Source organism: Amphibalanus amphitrite, unplaced genomic scaffold (genome assembly GCF_019059575.1).
Source record: "Amphibalanus amphitrite isolate SeventyFive unplaced genomic scaffold, NRLGWU_Aamphi_draft 002237F_arrow, whole genome shotgun sequence".
Lineage (NCBI taxonomy): Eukaryota > Metazoa > Arthropoda > Thecostraca > Balanomorpha > Balanidae > Amphibalanus > Amphibalanus amphitrite.
Genome location: NW_024883725.1, coordinates 21,034 through 36,885, shown reverse-complemented (window position 1 = coordinate 36,885; position 15,852 = coordinate 21,034). Strand labels below are relative to the sequence as shown.

The 15,852-nt window shown below is 45.5% G+C and overlaps 1 protein-coding gene across 1 annotated transcript; it reads right to left on the bottom strand.

The window, feature by feature from the left end:
• Nucleotides 1-1,247: 1,247 nt before the first annotated feature.
• Nucleotides 1,248-15,852, bottom strand: LOC122376673 (galactokinase-like). The gene is made up of 10 exons (XM_043356580.1): nt 15,769-15,852; nt 13,058-13,249; nt 9,849-10,038; nt 7,599-7,728; nt 7,072-7,197; nt 6,505-6,686; nt 5,941-6,091; nt 5,404-5,524; nt 3,040-3,224; nt 1,248-1,670 (listed from the first exon to the last, which is right to left on the bottom strand). Exons 2-9 carry the CDS (start codon nt 13,217-13,219, stop codon nt 3,111-3,113), a joined length of 1,176 nt encoding a protein of 391 aa, XP_043212515.1. The 5' UTR covers nt 13,220-13,249; nt 15,769-15,852; the 3' UTR covers nt 1,248-1,670; nt 3,040-3,110.

The window sequence follows — 15,852 nt, the reverse complement described above, 5'->3', positions numbered from 1 at the left end:
GCGGTCCAGCCTGGATCCGGTAGCTCGCTGACCAAGTGCTGAGCTTGGCTGAGTTTGGGTTGCGCTGGGCGGGACGATTCGAGTAGTCGAGTTGTGGATACGATACATGACAGGCCGGCGGGGAATGTTATGACAGTGCATGACGGCCCCGCCCTTCGTGAGTGAGGGCGGGTAGGTATGGGGACATCAAAACCAGCACATCAAAACCAGGGCTGCGGAGTCGAAGTCGGAATCAGAGTCGGAGTCGGTCGAAGTTGGCAGTTTTGCGCGGGGTCGGTGTCGGAGTCGGAGTCAATTTTTGAAGCCGGAGTCGGAGTAGGAATCGGAATCACCAAAACCCATCGACTCCGCGCAGTCCTGATCAAAACAGTGAATAGTTCTATACGGCTCTGACTTCTGAGCGCTAGGGTAGGGACTGGCGGAGTTCGACTTGAAGCTTGAATTGCTTCCTATGATTTCATAGTTGAGGCTTTTCACTCATGTTATGCTTTCATTTTTATACATTCAATGCATAAAATATAACGAATAATGAAAGGTGCATTATTCGATGAGGGGTCGTATCAAAGGAAAACGCGTTACGAGAAAGGTTATACATGCTATACAATACATACTGTAATTAGAAGTTAGTACAACTTTCAAGGTGAAGGAACATGTGCTCAGACTGCTCGAAGACTGCGATGCAACGCATGACAGTAACACACTGTATAGTGACTGTATTTAGTATTTATACGCTTCCGATGTACTCGAAGTACGGACGACTGTTGGGCGCTGACGAAAAGGAATGAGAGGCGTCTAAGTTACCAGATACAAAAAGAGAGAAGATCAAATGGACAACCTTGAGAGCGTGTATGCAATATAATAAAAAAAAAACTAATAGCAAGACACAGGTAACGGCAATATTTGACGTTTCTAGCTATGCCAGGGGTTAACATGGTCCATGAAAAGGCATTCAGTTACCTACCTTAGCCCTTTTACCTGCCTACCTACCTTCAGTGTGGGTCTCAGAAGTATCTATATTGAGTTTTGCCTACTGCGTATAAGGTGTGCACTGTGCAACTGTTTTGACAATATCTAGCAGTTCTAGACGTAGACGGCTCACTAAACATCCGTCATGAATGGATGCCGCGCCTTCCCTTATTTTTCCCCCAATCACTTGACAGCTCGCTCGACTGCTGCGTATCGCCTCGACTTTTCTGGCTCTCGTTCACCGGATTTCATAGTTGACACATGGACCAATCTCGTTTTTTTATCGTGGATCATTGTCCATTTATTCGGCACATCACTCTAGCAATATTTGCACCATTCAACCGATCACAAGAATGGCGATGATTGTATCACCAATCAAAACATTCGCTGCTTTGAAACGGACAACGTTCAATGCAATGCACACTTGAAACAATGACTAGCTGCTCGTAATTTCAATGTGACTAGCCCACTACAAATACTGAAACTGTCATGACTTTGTAAGTGTTGGGATAACACTGGTCGTAGGTCAGAAAATATCCAACAAACTTACACTGCTACCGTGCAGTGTGCGTGCACTAAAAATACAATATCTCATATTTGACAAATACTTCAATGGCAGAGCACACATTTCCACAAAATACTGGCACAAATTAATGTGTAGCAAACCTACCACGCACACCTATATTCAGCAGCACTGCATTTAACCCGCGCCCCAGTGCAGAGGCGGATCCAGCTCAGAGGTTTGGGGGGGGGGGCAAACCATAAAAATTTATCGATTCTTTCCATGCATCGTCCATAGGCGTAATGTTAAAATCATGCCGTTTGGGGGGGGGCAAATGCCCATTTTGCCCCCCCCCCTGGATCCGCCACTGCCCCAGTGGCAGTCTCAGCCAACTTCGCCCTAGTGGGGGGGGGGGGGCATATGTTACCACCCACCTCTAACTCAAAAACTAACAGGGCTAGAAAGACGCGGTAAAAAGCAGTCGATAGCTCTCAATGCGTACGTTTGAAATTATTTCGGTCATTTTTCACCTTCGAGCAATATTGGGGTCACCAGAGGTCATCAAAGGTCAAAATTTGCCAATTGTCATTATATTTTTCAGAAAACATGCCACTATCTCAGGAACTATGGTAGCTAGAAAAACGCATGGAACAGCAAACGATAGCTTTTGAACTCTTCTTTTGAAAAGGTCAAAAAGGTCATTATCAATATTGACCTCCAGGTCAACGGTTTAGCCTCCAGAGGGCAAAAACTCCAAAAATAGCTGTTTTTACGAAAAGTGTTTTTCGACAATAACTTTCGACTACAAAAAGCCACGACATTTCTATTGCCAGAATCGTGTTCCCCTCGCCAAGACGCGTCGAATGAACTATAATTTGACCTTGAAAGGTCAACTTGAAAATTTGACTTCAGGTCAAGGTCATGACCTTACAGGAAAAGGTCATGTTGCATATCAGTCGATGCGTCTCAACAAGACAAACACAATGAGACCATCTTCAGCGTTCTATCTCTTTCCAATCGCGAGTTATTGGCAAAAAACTGTTTGTAGCCTCAAGTGACCTCGGATGACCTGTCTAGAGGCTATCAGCAAAAATGACACCTTGGTCATCACGAGTGGACTAAATCATTGTGATTCTGAAATATTTGGACTGTTCCGATGCGTACACACGGATCTAGAGGCATGTTCATTTTTCTCCATTGACTTGTAATGGAAAAGTCACGGCACTGACCTGACCTTAGGTCACGGATATAAAATATCCGAGATATACAAATTGTAGGCGCCCATAACAGCATGCAATCCATCAAGTTTAAAACCTTTCTGACAAACACTGCAGGCTGGACATGATTGCAAACTTTTTTAGGCTTGGTCAGTTAACTTGACCTGGTGATCTGATCTGACATGACCTGGGGTCAAAAATTTCACACATTGTCCAAAATTGATGTACCAAAAGCTACCCCAAGCGGCACGGAGCTACGCGCCGCGGTTTTTTATTCACACGCAAAAAATGCGACAGGGTGGTAACTGGTAACATATGCCCCCCCCCCCCCCCCCCCACTGGGGCGAAGGTTAATAATCCCGCTACATAGTTCTAATGAGCTATACTGCAGCAACATCTATACTAAGACAGCAGCGACACCTCTATTAGGCTGAGATGACGATAGCGCCATCAGCCGGACGGCAAACGTAAAAAGTGGCACTGCCGGCGTACTCACTCTTCAGCTTCTCAATGCACGCGTCCACAGCAGTTTCTTTGAGCTGAAAAAAAAAACAATGATATGGAGTCAGAGACAGCGGAACTTATGTGATACAATAAAAACACATGACAGAAAGACGGCTGACATTAATGACAACAAATTCATCCCTATTGATTCAGTTCAGTAGGTGGAACTATGGTCATGAGTACCCGTCCCAAATATAGGAACGTTCCCATTTTTGGGAACGGAGTTCCCAAATATGGGAACGGGCGTTCCCATTTATGAGAACGGAAGGTAATTTTTCGGCCGTTCGCCCACTAAAACTCATTAGTGCATCACGTCTCAAAAAAGTGCACGCTAATTTAAGTATCTACTAAGTCTCCATAAAATTATCTTTAATCTGACCGTTGAACAAGGAAATTGACCGTCGAATGATATTTTTAATGATTTTTTTAAATGACGGGATGGTGAAAACATGGGTTATACTATGTATGTAACATGCAATTTTAAGGAAAATGAAGCGTTTTTTACATTTTGAGGTCAAGTATAATAATTTTCGCCTGGTTATGAAGTTTCATACTAGCGACACCATGCTGACATATGCAAGCGAACACGCGGACAGTCCCGAGGTAATATTGTTGACATTTGGTGTCGGGGCGGACGACCGCGTAGAACGTGCGTGATTTTACCGAACTACTGTTGTAAACTCAGTTTAAGTGGTCGAAAATTATTCAGCTGTATTTTATCAGCCCGGAAAGACATATTTTATTTGGATGCTATAGTTCGTTTTTTCTAAGTTCGACCCTCACTGTAAACGTCTCTTTGAACACAGCACGAGATTTGCTAGCTGAATTACTGAGAAAACCAAGTGCCGCACATTGATTTTACAGACGATCAACTTTATCAAAATTATTTCTACCTGGCTCCTATTTCCCAGACTCCCAGCTCGGACTTCCCCATATTTACAACCCCACAGGGATAGAGGACTTGTCAGGAATAATAACTGAACTAATTAATAATTCTCAAGGCGTGTAACATAACGGTACGTCATCGGTGTTCAAAACCTGTTTTGAAAATATTATTCATATTTCCAAGGCAATGTGCGCCGATCAGTTTTCTGAGTAATTCAGCGAGCAATTCTCGTGCTGAGTTCAAAAAGATGTTTACAGTGAGGGTCGAACTTAGAAAAAACGAACTTTAGGTGTTTTGAGGGTGTAACATATTCAGCGTTCCCATTTTTGGATACTTCCTTGTACTCGTCAACTATCGGTGATAAACAGACAGGTGCTTGACATGTCTCCACCCTCGGCGCGGACGGTGGATATAGGCATGGAAGACCTTGTTGAACATTGCTGAGCTTGTGAATTACGTAATCCTGCAGAGGGGGGCGTGCCCGCTGCGAGATCGACGGGAATAAAAGGGCAGAAGACCGGGCGAAACATGTGACGGTCTTGCCGGAAAGGTCATCTGATGATTGTTGCGTTAACAATAATTTGCGGTGTTGGACGTGATGCTTATTAATGAAAAGAGCCTCTGAAAGGCGTCGGTGAAATCGTTCCCAATTTTGGGTACGCCGTTCCCATAATAAGGAACGCTTGCAGCGCCAGTGTACGAGAGCGTTCCCAAATTTGGGCTCGCGGCCCGGATGATGGACTGCTTTAGAAATAGGGGAACGATTTGAAACTACGATGGGCCTTACAATACCAAACTCTTTCCCAACAATATTGAGACAAATATCAGGCGGTTCACGATCGTTTTATATTTTTTGGACGTCATTTAACGGTTCTTTTTCTTGTTTTAAATAATGCCTACATGGCGTTCCCATATTTGGGTTTATCGTTCCCAAACATGGGAACGAAAATGCGTTCCCGAAAATGGGTACGCTTGACCATAGTTCCGCCTACTGAGTTGGCAAACTGAAGCGTCAAGCGGCGTAAAACTGAACAGTGACCTCATAATAGTGTCCAGCCTCTCTTGAAAGTACCGCGCTTCCGCGGTGCGGCATGGATCAATCAACCCCGACCGAGGAAGGGCTTCTAAATTTGAGAGTCACTAAAACCAATTGACCTGGGGGAGAGATGAGGATGTCATCTGGTTCGGTGACTGTAAAAATTAGCAGTCCTTCTTCGGTCGGGCTTGATGGATACACGGCACTAATGCGCGGTACTTTCAAGAGCGCAACTGTTCATCTCATGGCTTCCTAAGGTCAACTACACAAATGCATCTCACGAGTCACGTACCAGCGTGACGGTGCACCCTCCGAACCCCCCTCCGGTCATCCGGGATCCGAACACCCCCTCCACTTCGGCGGCGAGCCTCTGCAGATGGTCCAGCTCCGCGCACGACACCTCGTAGTCGTCCCTAGAAAATGAGAGAGGTAAGGAACGACACCTCAAAATCATCCGTGGAGGTGGACTCTACGTCTACGTGCAGGAGTTAGTACTATACAACACCTCGAAATCGTCCATGGAATATGCCCTGAGAGATATTACAGAATCAATACTTCGAAGTCGTTCCTGAAATATGCAAGAGAAAAATATAGAGACGATGCCTCGAAATAGTCCCTGTAATACGCGCGTGACCTTTTATAGACACGGTGTCTCAAATTCTCCCTGGAATACGGAGTGGTGGGTCAGGGGGTGGGGTATGGGAGATATTACAGCAACGACAGTCGATACCTAGAAATCATCGGATTCACAAGTCGAAATAATTCCTGCAATACATAAAAGAAAGGAGGATGAAGTCCCAGTCCCAGTGCACAATACAAATGCCCGCACCTGAGCGATGCGTGACTTTCGTTCATCAGTTTCCCCGCTGTGACGTAGTCGCCCTTTTTGAAGGCCTCAGCAGCCGCCTCTGTCCGGGCTATCTCAGTGATCACGTGACGAGCGCGACGGTAGTCTTCTTCGGAAATGTCACCTTGCCGCTCTGGAATAGGACAGAAGCAATCATGAGAAAGAGACCAAAGTGTCAATAGATAAACACCCGTAAGCTAATCAAGCACTCACTACCCGGGCTTTAGGTCGGCTGGAAACAGCACCAAGTTTTACCATCGTTCAGCGGTGTCAATAACGCAGTTTTTCCTTTTATCTGAAAGCCTTCCGGACGTGCTGGGAACATGACATCGACAGGTTATGAGTCAATACAGGCATGACTAGAGTACTTGCTGCTAAAAACTTCGTATTGTAAAAAGTGTGTTTTGTAATTTTCGTGCACGTCAATAGGCACCAATTCGATCGACACCTCTGCACATCGAGGCATAGGTACACCTACAGGCGGCAACTGTATCAACAAATGTATCAACAACTGAGGCAGCAACTGTATCATGATATTGTGCTCACCTTTTAGCAGTTCCATGGTCGCTTCTCGCAGCGATTTGACTCCGAGGACTTGTGCCGTTTCGAAGCAGGCTCGCCGTCGGCTGGGGTACTCTGATCCAGTCAGTGTGTGTCGAACATTGGAGTTGGTGATCAGCACTGCCACCTGGTGGTCGGCCAGTGGAACTAGAGTTGACTCCAGAGACCTGTAGGCAACAGGGCCTGTGCTAGAAAACGCATCGCTATTGGCCCAGTCTATGGAATGCTCGATCGATCGTACATCGTAGGACTGTTGAATGTGAGAGAACACGAACTTTGAGAGACTTCTTAAAGTTGTCGTTTTAATAGCCTTTACCACTTGTAAAGAGTTTGTGCTGACTGCTGCAGCTTCATGCTCCCCATCGAGGTCCCCTTTCTGGTCAGTGCGTCTCTTGACCCGCATTTTTTCTACTGTTGGATTGACGTGAATTAACAAATTGGCTTTGCAATAAACCACGTGATTTTTGTGAAGCACACAAGTGGCGACGACTTATTATAAAAACAACAGCAAACGATACAACACGCACCATCCCAAAATCCACACCAGTTCACCTGCAGTCAATGAGGAGGGCGTTGTCCTTTCGACCCATGGCCGAAATGAACTGGTCCATAATGCCGCAGGGCATTCCGGGAAACTCGTGCTCCGCCTTCTGACACTGCAGCGCCTTTTCGCGTAGGCTGACAAAGGAGAAAAGACGTAAGAAAAACGACATTAGATAGACATGCTATGCTGAAGAAGGGACTTATTATCGTAAAAGAGTGGTCAAGTAAAGCATGCCATTGACAATGAAATAAGCGCTAGTCCATTTATTTAGATCCAACTCAGCTCTGATCAGATCCTGTTCATTTTCAACAAAAGTAGTAAACAGAAAGACATCAGGAATCGTTATTATTACGTAAATACCAAAACTATCATATTTAGGTACTTCGGCAGTGGTGGTCGATTAGGCGATACGCAAACAGGCTCATTTCAAGTCACCAATCGCATTGTTGTCAGATTATCAACAAACCCTTATGAAGCCAACTCGCCTTCCTGTTTTCATGCCGCCTTTTCGGATCTGTAAATTATCAGTTCTCACCTTTCTGCCTTTCGTCCAGTGAGTGCCTCGAGGAAGGTATACATGGCCACCTCTAGAGAGGCAGAACTGGAGAGACCCGCTCCCAGAGGAACGGTCGAGGCCAGCACCGCTTCGAAAGGCACCACGCCGCCTGAAAAAGAGAGTATCCAATCGATTGAGGGGACGGTACAACAAAACTTCGAAGTTCGGATGCCAACGGCTGTAAGGTAAATGTGAGAAAAATGTCTTGAAATATAGTCAACTGGGTAGTTATGAGAAAACGCGATTAACATAGTGCAGCTTGCAAATATTTGCAGGTCGATTGCCCACTGCCAAGGTATGGAATATGTTTCTGCATTACACTTAATTTCTAAGAACCAATATAAGTGGAAACAAAACATGCTTCACTATCTGATCAGTTGCCTGACAATAGTTCCTGACACGGACAATGTCAGGCAAGACAATCAGTGAGACTTCATGTTAGCGTTTATGTGTCATTAGCTTCAACGGACCGAAACCATTCGACGCAATAACATCAATCTCAAACGCACTAGTAATCAATCAATTCGATTTAAAAGCCTTACAATTCTGGCTACTCAATCGCTGATGTGACAATTTCAAGCCACGATAAAGCACAGCTTAGCCTCTACAGAGCCAAAATCTGAGCGGACAGAACCCGATTTCAGCAGAATCCCATTGTCGAGATGGATGCTATGCTATTAGAATAACAAAAATCTAGAACTGTGTCAGACAATGTCATGCCACGCTCAACATTTCATGCAAAGTGCATTGAACTATTTAGGAACCAATTCTTCGACACCAGTAATAATGCGTATATTGATTCGGTAGCTTCCGGAATCTTCTGCTGACGAAGACGAAGGGAGCAGAAGATTCCGGAAGCTACCGAATCAATATACGCATTACTGGTGTCGAAGAATTGGTTCCTAAATACTTATAATGTCCCAGTACAATAATTCCATATTTAATACATTGAACTAGCAGGTTGGTTCGACTCAGTAAATCAACTTATAAGAGACAAGTTAGAGACATAAGGGATGACGCTATTCGCCATTTCTTATGCTTGCGGCAAAGCGCTACGGAATTAAGTGAAAAAAACGAGCATAGAAACAAACAAATAAAACCTCAATAATGGCCTCATCAGGTCGAAAACGCAATGTTTATCGTTAATGTTCGATAATGAGGACAATTGTGGTATCCATAACGTAATTAATCGCACATTGTTCTCGAATACACCTGTCCACAATATCGAAAAACATCGGCACCTACATTTTACAGAAGCCGGGCATCGCACAATCAGACCTCTCCTCCCCTCCCCTTCACCCCCTCCCACTCAGCCCCGCCCCAGGACCAACACGTGGTGCGGCCGAGGCACAGTTGGCCGCCAGCCAAGTCGCTTGTTTGATCAGCTCTGGGCCCTGTTTCACCGGTGATAGCAGCAAGCTGCTATCACGTTTCGCGAGCTGACGTCATGTCGTGACGCCATACTGTTGTCGTAATGGGTAGTTCCGGCGCACGATTGCCGCGACCTTGGCGGCGGCATTAAGTGACGTATGAGCCTAAAAGTAAGAGTTTACGCAGTCATGATAGTAAATATATTTTTGATATATTTTTTTTAAATATAATGTATTTAAAAGAAGTTGGGTTTAGGAAAAATTTGGACATAAACTTCGAACATTTAGCTGATGACGTAAAACAATATTGCGGCAATCGTGCGCCAGAATTGCCCCTTACGTCAGCAGTATGACGTCATCACATTACGTCAGCTCGCGCAATTTGATAGCAGCGTGCTGCTATCACCGGTGAAACAGGGCCCTGTTGTCATAGTAGCCATTCGGCTGACAAAGTGAACACTGAACAGCTAGCTGGCCAGTCAGGGGCAGAGCAACAAGATAATGTCACGTGGTCGCATGATAGCGTAAAATGGTGTGGTCACGTGATTGGGTGATAGGCATTGGGTAAATATTAGACGTAGTACTCGAATGATAACACTAAGGGCTGAGTGTTTGCCAATAACTTTGCTTACGAAATATTGATATAGATAAGTACCTACAATTAAACAGTCAAATGTCGAGCAACCTGCAAAAAAATCCACGAAGACATTTTGGATGAATTGCTGTATAATAAAAACGTATTTCATGATGATGCTTGTTTCCGATTTACTGTCGCTAAAACACGGTTACTAAAAACTTTTGAGCTGAAGGTTTTAAATTCTGACCACATGGATGCTATTTTCACCTTAGATTTGCCTACCTTTGAAGTTGGCCACAACTCCCTTGACGTAGTTGGACCAGGCCGGGGGTCCCGGCTGGAGCGGCGCCTCTTCTGTCGGCAGGTCAAAGGTCACCGATAGGGGCGCGTCGGCCCCGGCCGCCAGGGTGGTCACGTGACACTGGTCCGAGTCAGAGCGGCCACCGACCACCACCGTCACCAGGGGAAGAGCCTGGGGGCAGGGGAAAGGTCAGAGGTTAAACGTCAAAGGTCAGAATGTAGAGGGCAGGGCCGAGGTCATATGTTGTGCCAGGTCACAGGAAAGGTCACTGGGATCAGAGATTAGAGCGAGCGTCTGAACTCTGAGGTCAAGGGTCAGAAGAAACAGATCACAAGTCAGCGATCAGTGACTAAAGGTAAGAGGTCAGCAATCAAGAATCAGAGGTCACAGGTTAGAGGTAAGAGGTCAGAGATGAGAGGCAGCGCCTGAGGGCATGAGAGGCCACAGGTCAGACGTCAAAGGTTAGAGGTCAGAAGACAGAGGCTGCAAGTCACATGTCAGAGGTCATAGGTCATAAGTCACTGGTCAGATGTAAGAGGTCAAAGGTCAACGATCGGAGACAACGCCGCTTGCATCAACTTTGTAAGAAGGACATATGCCGTTTGGTTCGCACTTCGCACATAGAGATACAATGTCCCTGAGAATTACTACGTGTTAAAACTCAACGCACACTCCGCATTGATAAGATAGGCCAAGATCGGGAGCGATTGGAAAGATCAATATGATCGCCGACGCCACAGAACAAGCAGTCACTAGGGAAGCACGTCAACATCGCTGAATCGAAGTCTTGTCTATTTGAGAGTTGAGCAACTGAAATCGACATAAAAGGAAATCATACAACCCTGTTCGCGGAGGCAAAACAAGCAGGCTGTCAGTGGTCAGATAGTTATGACGGATCAAAGAGAAATTTACGATTGCATTAGAATTTCGCCCTTGATCCGTCAATATCTGAACAATTGTCAACCTAAAGTTTTTACTTTTGTGACAATGCTAAAGGTTCTCTTGGACTCTTTTGTAACGGTGAAACGCTGTTATCAACACTCGCTGCGAAATAATAATGGCATCGACGTAACTAAAATTCATGATCGACAGCGCAATTCATACCGGGCTTCTCAAAAAAGTTAGACGATTTTATAACTAACGTATTGAAGGGTGTATCAGTGTAACAAAACATAATTGGGTATCATTTAAAAGCCTCATCAAAGACATTTCGTTTCAGGGGATTTCGATCCTCGGCAGTCGCCTTTCTGAGCCGCGCCGAGGTCATGTTCGAGATGATTCCCTTTTTGCTCGATGCACAGATTAGCCCCGCGCAGCGCGACCTCTGCTGCAGCACGACCCACGGAAAGCTGCAGACGGCACACCGCTGACTTCACTGCATCCTTATGATCTTCGGAACCTTTTGGGGTGGTTTCCGTACACCTGGGACTTGAGGTGGTCCTATAGGAAAAAGTCCGGTGGGGTTACGTTCGAGGAATTCGCCGACCACGGGTGTGTCTCGAACCTCGAGATCACGCGCTGCCCGAAGCGCTCCCACAGCCCCTTACGGTTTTCTTTCGCGGTATTGGCCTGGCACCACCGTCTTGCTGGAACGGGGAACCATTGGATCTTAAGCGTTTCCGGATCTCTGCTCATCCTGCAATTGCAGAACCCTCCAAAACGTCGCCAGAGCCACCCGATATCGCTGACCATTGACAGTCTGAGTAGCGCATCTCTCACACGAGTGGTGTTCGCCGTGAGCCTTTGATTGGGTTTATGGCCGCCGCTGTGTTCCTTGAATTGCGTGAACCTATTGTTAACACTTCCTCGAGCCAGAAACTTGTCAATAATGTGGAAAATTTTGTTTCAAGATGTTGCTCTCTTTGCCCTAAAGTGTTTGCGGATCTTCCGTGGTGTCGAACCGACCGACTTAGTCTGGGAAAGCATAATTTCACAAGTTTTGCTTTTACTTCCTAAGACCACGGCTTCATTTTTTAAGCTCAAACCATGGTGTCATATAAATCTACGAAAAATTCTCCGTTTTTCCACGTGCATTGATTTTACTTAACCCGGCAGTTGCTGGGGTATTTCGCCACCCACCGTTTGCTGGGGGGGGGCGTTAAACGCCCCCAGCCGATAACTCGAGAACCAATAGGCGCAGCGAAACGCACGAGGCGGCAAACGAAAGAACGCGACGAGACGCTTCAGATGAGTACTTTAAAGTTGAATTTTGAGGTCACAGGTCGGGTCAAGGTCAGGTCAAACACCTGAAATCGGGCTTTCAGTAGCATGGACTTCAGGACTTCGCAATGGGCGCCTCTCGCCATAAACTCTGTCAAAACGGTGCACAATCCATCTTATAAGGCCTACAAGAGTGTCAGCTCCATGTAGGGGTCAGTCAAGCATAGGTCAGGGTCAAGGTCAGGTCAACCGGGTAGGCACATATCCCCGAAAATCAAAACTGATATTCGCAGCCTGTGACACATGTTTTATAGGTAATTTGGGGCGTAGAACACGATGGTGACATTTATTTTATCATATGTGTACGTGTTTGGCTCAAAAAGTTCAATTTAAGAAATTCATGTATCATGGTCGTGAAGTAGTCACGAAAAATTGCCAAGATTCAGTTCAAGATTATGGAAAATGCGGAACAATAATCAATAATCGAAGATATCCATTTGATTGAACATGGTATTGGCAGTCTAATGGCGTTTACAGCATGTCTGTATGTCTATTCTGTGATTTTATATGATTTTTTGAACATATGCCGTTTTTGGTCGAAAACTCAGAAATCATGACGTCACTAAAACCTCGATATCTCAAAAATTTCCCGACCGAATTTTTTGAAACTTTGTCACAATAAACTTCAACCAATTCCCTACAGGTACCCAAAATTTGGCGCGCCTGCGGCGCGCCGTTTTTATGCTATGGCCCGGCGAAAAAAGTGGGGGCGTTTAACGCCCCCCCCCAGCAACTCGCGGGTTAAATGTTGTTAGGGGTCCTCTATTCGCAAAAGAAATCCGTCTAACTTTTTTGAGAAGCCCGGTACGAAGTCCAATGGGTATGCTGTTACCAGCAGACGTAACCATCCAAAGGAGTTCAGTATATCACTAAACAAGCTCCAAACAATCATTCCTAAGTCCAAACCAAGCCAACATACACATTACATAATTACACCATGCAGCCCGTTACGTGGAAACTGGAAACTCACCATCGGAAACACGAGTCCCTCATTGTAATCGGTATGCTCCCCGATCAGGTTGACCCGGCCCGGAGCACAGGCCATCACCGTGGCTTCGTGTCCGTATTTGCCACGGAAAGCTGACTTGGCGAGCTCCAAGAGCACCTCCAGAGGTGGGATTTCTTCAGCCATTGTTGAAGGGTGATTTGAGTGTTGTAAGATCTGTAAAAGGTCAGAGCGTGAGAAAAGAAAAGGGTAAACGAGTTAGTAAATAACAACGGGTGTCTGAAATACGATCTTCCTATAGTAGTTGAGGAATGTGTAGAGTCTAGAGTGTAGACCTATAAAAGTTTATTTTTGCAATGCGACGAGGTTCACGAGAATGGGAAGGTTACCAAATGTTTGAATGACTTTGGCCCAATATCAATTTGATGAAGGGAACCAGGGGCCTATCATGTGAACACTTGACAACGTGTAAGAAGTAAAATTGGCATATTTCCAGCAAACATTGCACCGACAATGTGATGGTTTGGTTGAATATATTATGAGCCAACTGGTATAAAATAGGAAAATGTATGATTGTAAGATTATGCTTGAATCCTTTTACACATAAACTATTTAGGGGAATTTGGGGCAATGCCGGAGTTGGGGCAAAGCCGAAATTCGAGATATTTCGAAAACCGTAAGACATGGATGCGACCTGTCAGTGATGCTCTGAAGCTTAAGTGACTACAATTATCGCATGTTTGTTAAGAGTCGTCATTCGGAATACTTCGACTGTGAGGGCGCCAAGAGCGTTTTCAAGGTACGTTTCCCTTGTACTACATGCGCCTTTGAAGCTGCATTTCTCACTCATTATGCTACCGTTTGTCTGGCCAATTCGGTCAAGCAATCTTTAGCATGTCTTTGCATAAGTGTGCTGCCTATTTGAAATTTATACAGCACGTTGAAAAGTTATGGGCCTGCAAATGAAAGTATGGCAGGCTGGGGTAATGCCGAAAACGTGCGATTACGCACGTGTTGAAAGCACGCTACGTGGACTTTACTGCTGTAGAATAGCAACGCGTATTTTTAGTCACACAAATTACACTTTCAACCGACACAACGGCCTGTTACCTATAAGGAATGATTTACCTGGCATGTTCTTATTATATCACACAATTATAACTTCCAGTGTGCACCGCGTCTCAAGCTCTTAACCCGCGCCCGGCTGGGGGTCCTGGATTTCCACGCCCTGCTGGGGGGGGGGTGTTTGAACACCCCCCCTTCTAACTCGGCTCCTGGGCCACGTAGCGATACGCGGAAGGCGGCGTTCGAAAGAGCGTCAAAAATAATGACGAAATCACTTCGGTCAATTTTTTGGTCAGGTCAAAGGTCAGGTCACCAGAGGTCATTGAAGGCAAATTTTCGCCGATTTCCAGGTCGAATGTCGAAAATTTCCAAGAAGCCAACGCATACCTCGGGAACCAATAGAGCTACAGCGCCGCGGAAAAGCGCATTCGATAGCCCTATTAACGCCCTTTCTGAGTAATTTTCTCAGATTTGACCTAACGTCAACGGTTTTGCCTGCAGGGGGCAAAAACTGCAAAAATAGCCGATTTTTTCGGAAACAGTTTTTCTGCAATAACTTTTGACCCAAGCATTGTACGAGCTTACTTTTACCGGCATCGTGTTCCTCTCGTCAAGACGCATCGAACGAACTATAATTTGACCTTGAAAGGTCAACTTGAAAATTTGACCTCAGGTCAAGGTCATGACCTGACCGGAAAGGGTCATGTTGCATATCAGTCGATCCGTATCGTCGAGCTGAACACATCTAAGGCGTTTTCATCGCTCTAGCATGCCTCTATCAAAAGTTATTTGCGAAAAACTGTTAGATACCATTCGTGACCTAAGATGACCTCAGGGCATAAACAAGGGTCACAGACACCATTTTCATGTTCAGTGTGTCTAAACCACTTGTAATTCAGTGTTTGGGAGTGTTTATAATGTCTTTCGTCCAAAACAGGCGCATTTCAATTTTCTCCCATTGACTTATAATGGTGAGGTCGCAAAATTGACCTGACCTTAGGTCATCGATATCAAAATTCTGAGATATACATTTTGTACATGCTAATGCTCTTAGCAATCGCTGAAAGTTTTAAAGCGATCGGTCACTCGGTGTAGCTATGACAGACATTGAAACTTTTTATGAGGTGAGGTCATTTCGAGTGACCTGGTGACCTGACCTTGAATGACCTTGGTCTGAAATTTTCACAACGTGTGTAGAATTGATGTATGATAAGGTGTACCAAAAACGGCGGCGCTCCGCGCCGCCGTTTTTGAGATATTCGCGAAAAACCACAGGGGGGGGGGGTGTTCAAACACCCCCCCCAGCAGAGCGCGGGTTAAAACGCGTGTCAGCTTTGATCAATTCTGGATAAAGTTTGAGATAAAATGGCAAAACATCAATGTCGGCATTCCCCGTAGATCATTTCTCCCATTTTCGGCTTTCCCCGCAGTCCGGGGCAACGCCGAAAAAGTCACTTCTTTGATATTTAACGGTATGCGAATTCATCAAATGCGCCTGGTATGTTTGAAAGGCAAAAGACTGGCCTCTCGAATGACGCCAACAAGAATAGCTTATGTTGTCTACCTTGCGTGCTACGGGCGTCAGAAAAAAAGTCTTCGGCGTTCCCCCAACTTCCCCTACCAAATCATGACACCCTAAAAAAAACTCGCCAGTCGGCACTCCAACTCACCTTTCTCAAAGCTTCCACCTCCACTAAGTCAGCCTCAACACACCGAAACGATCCACACCCTCACAGCCCTGGCCGGAACTACAC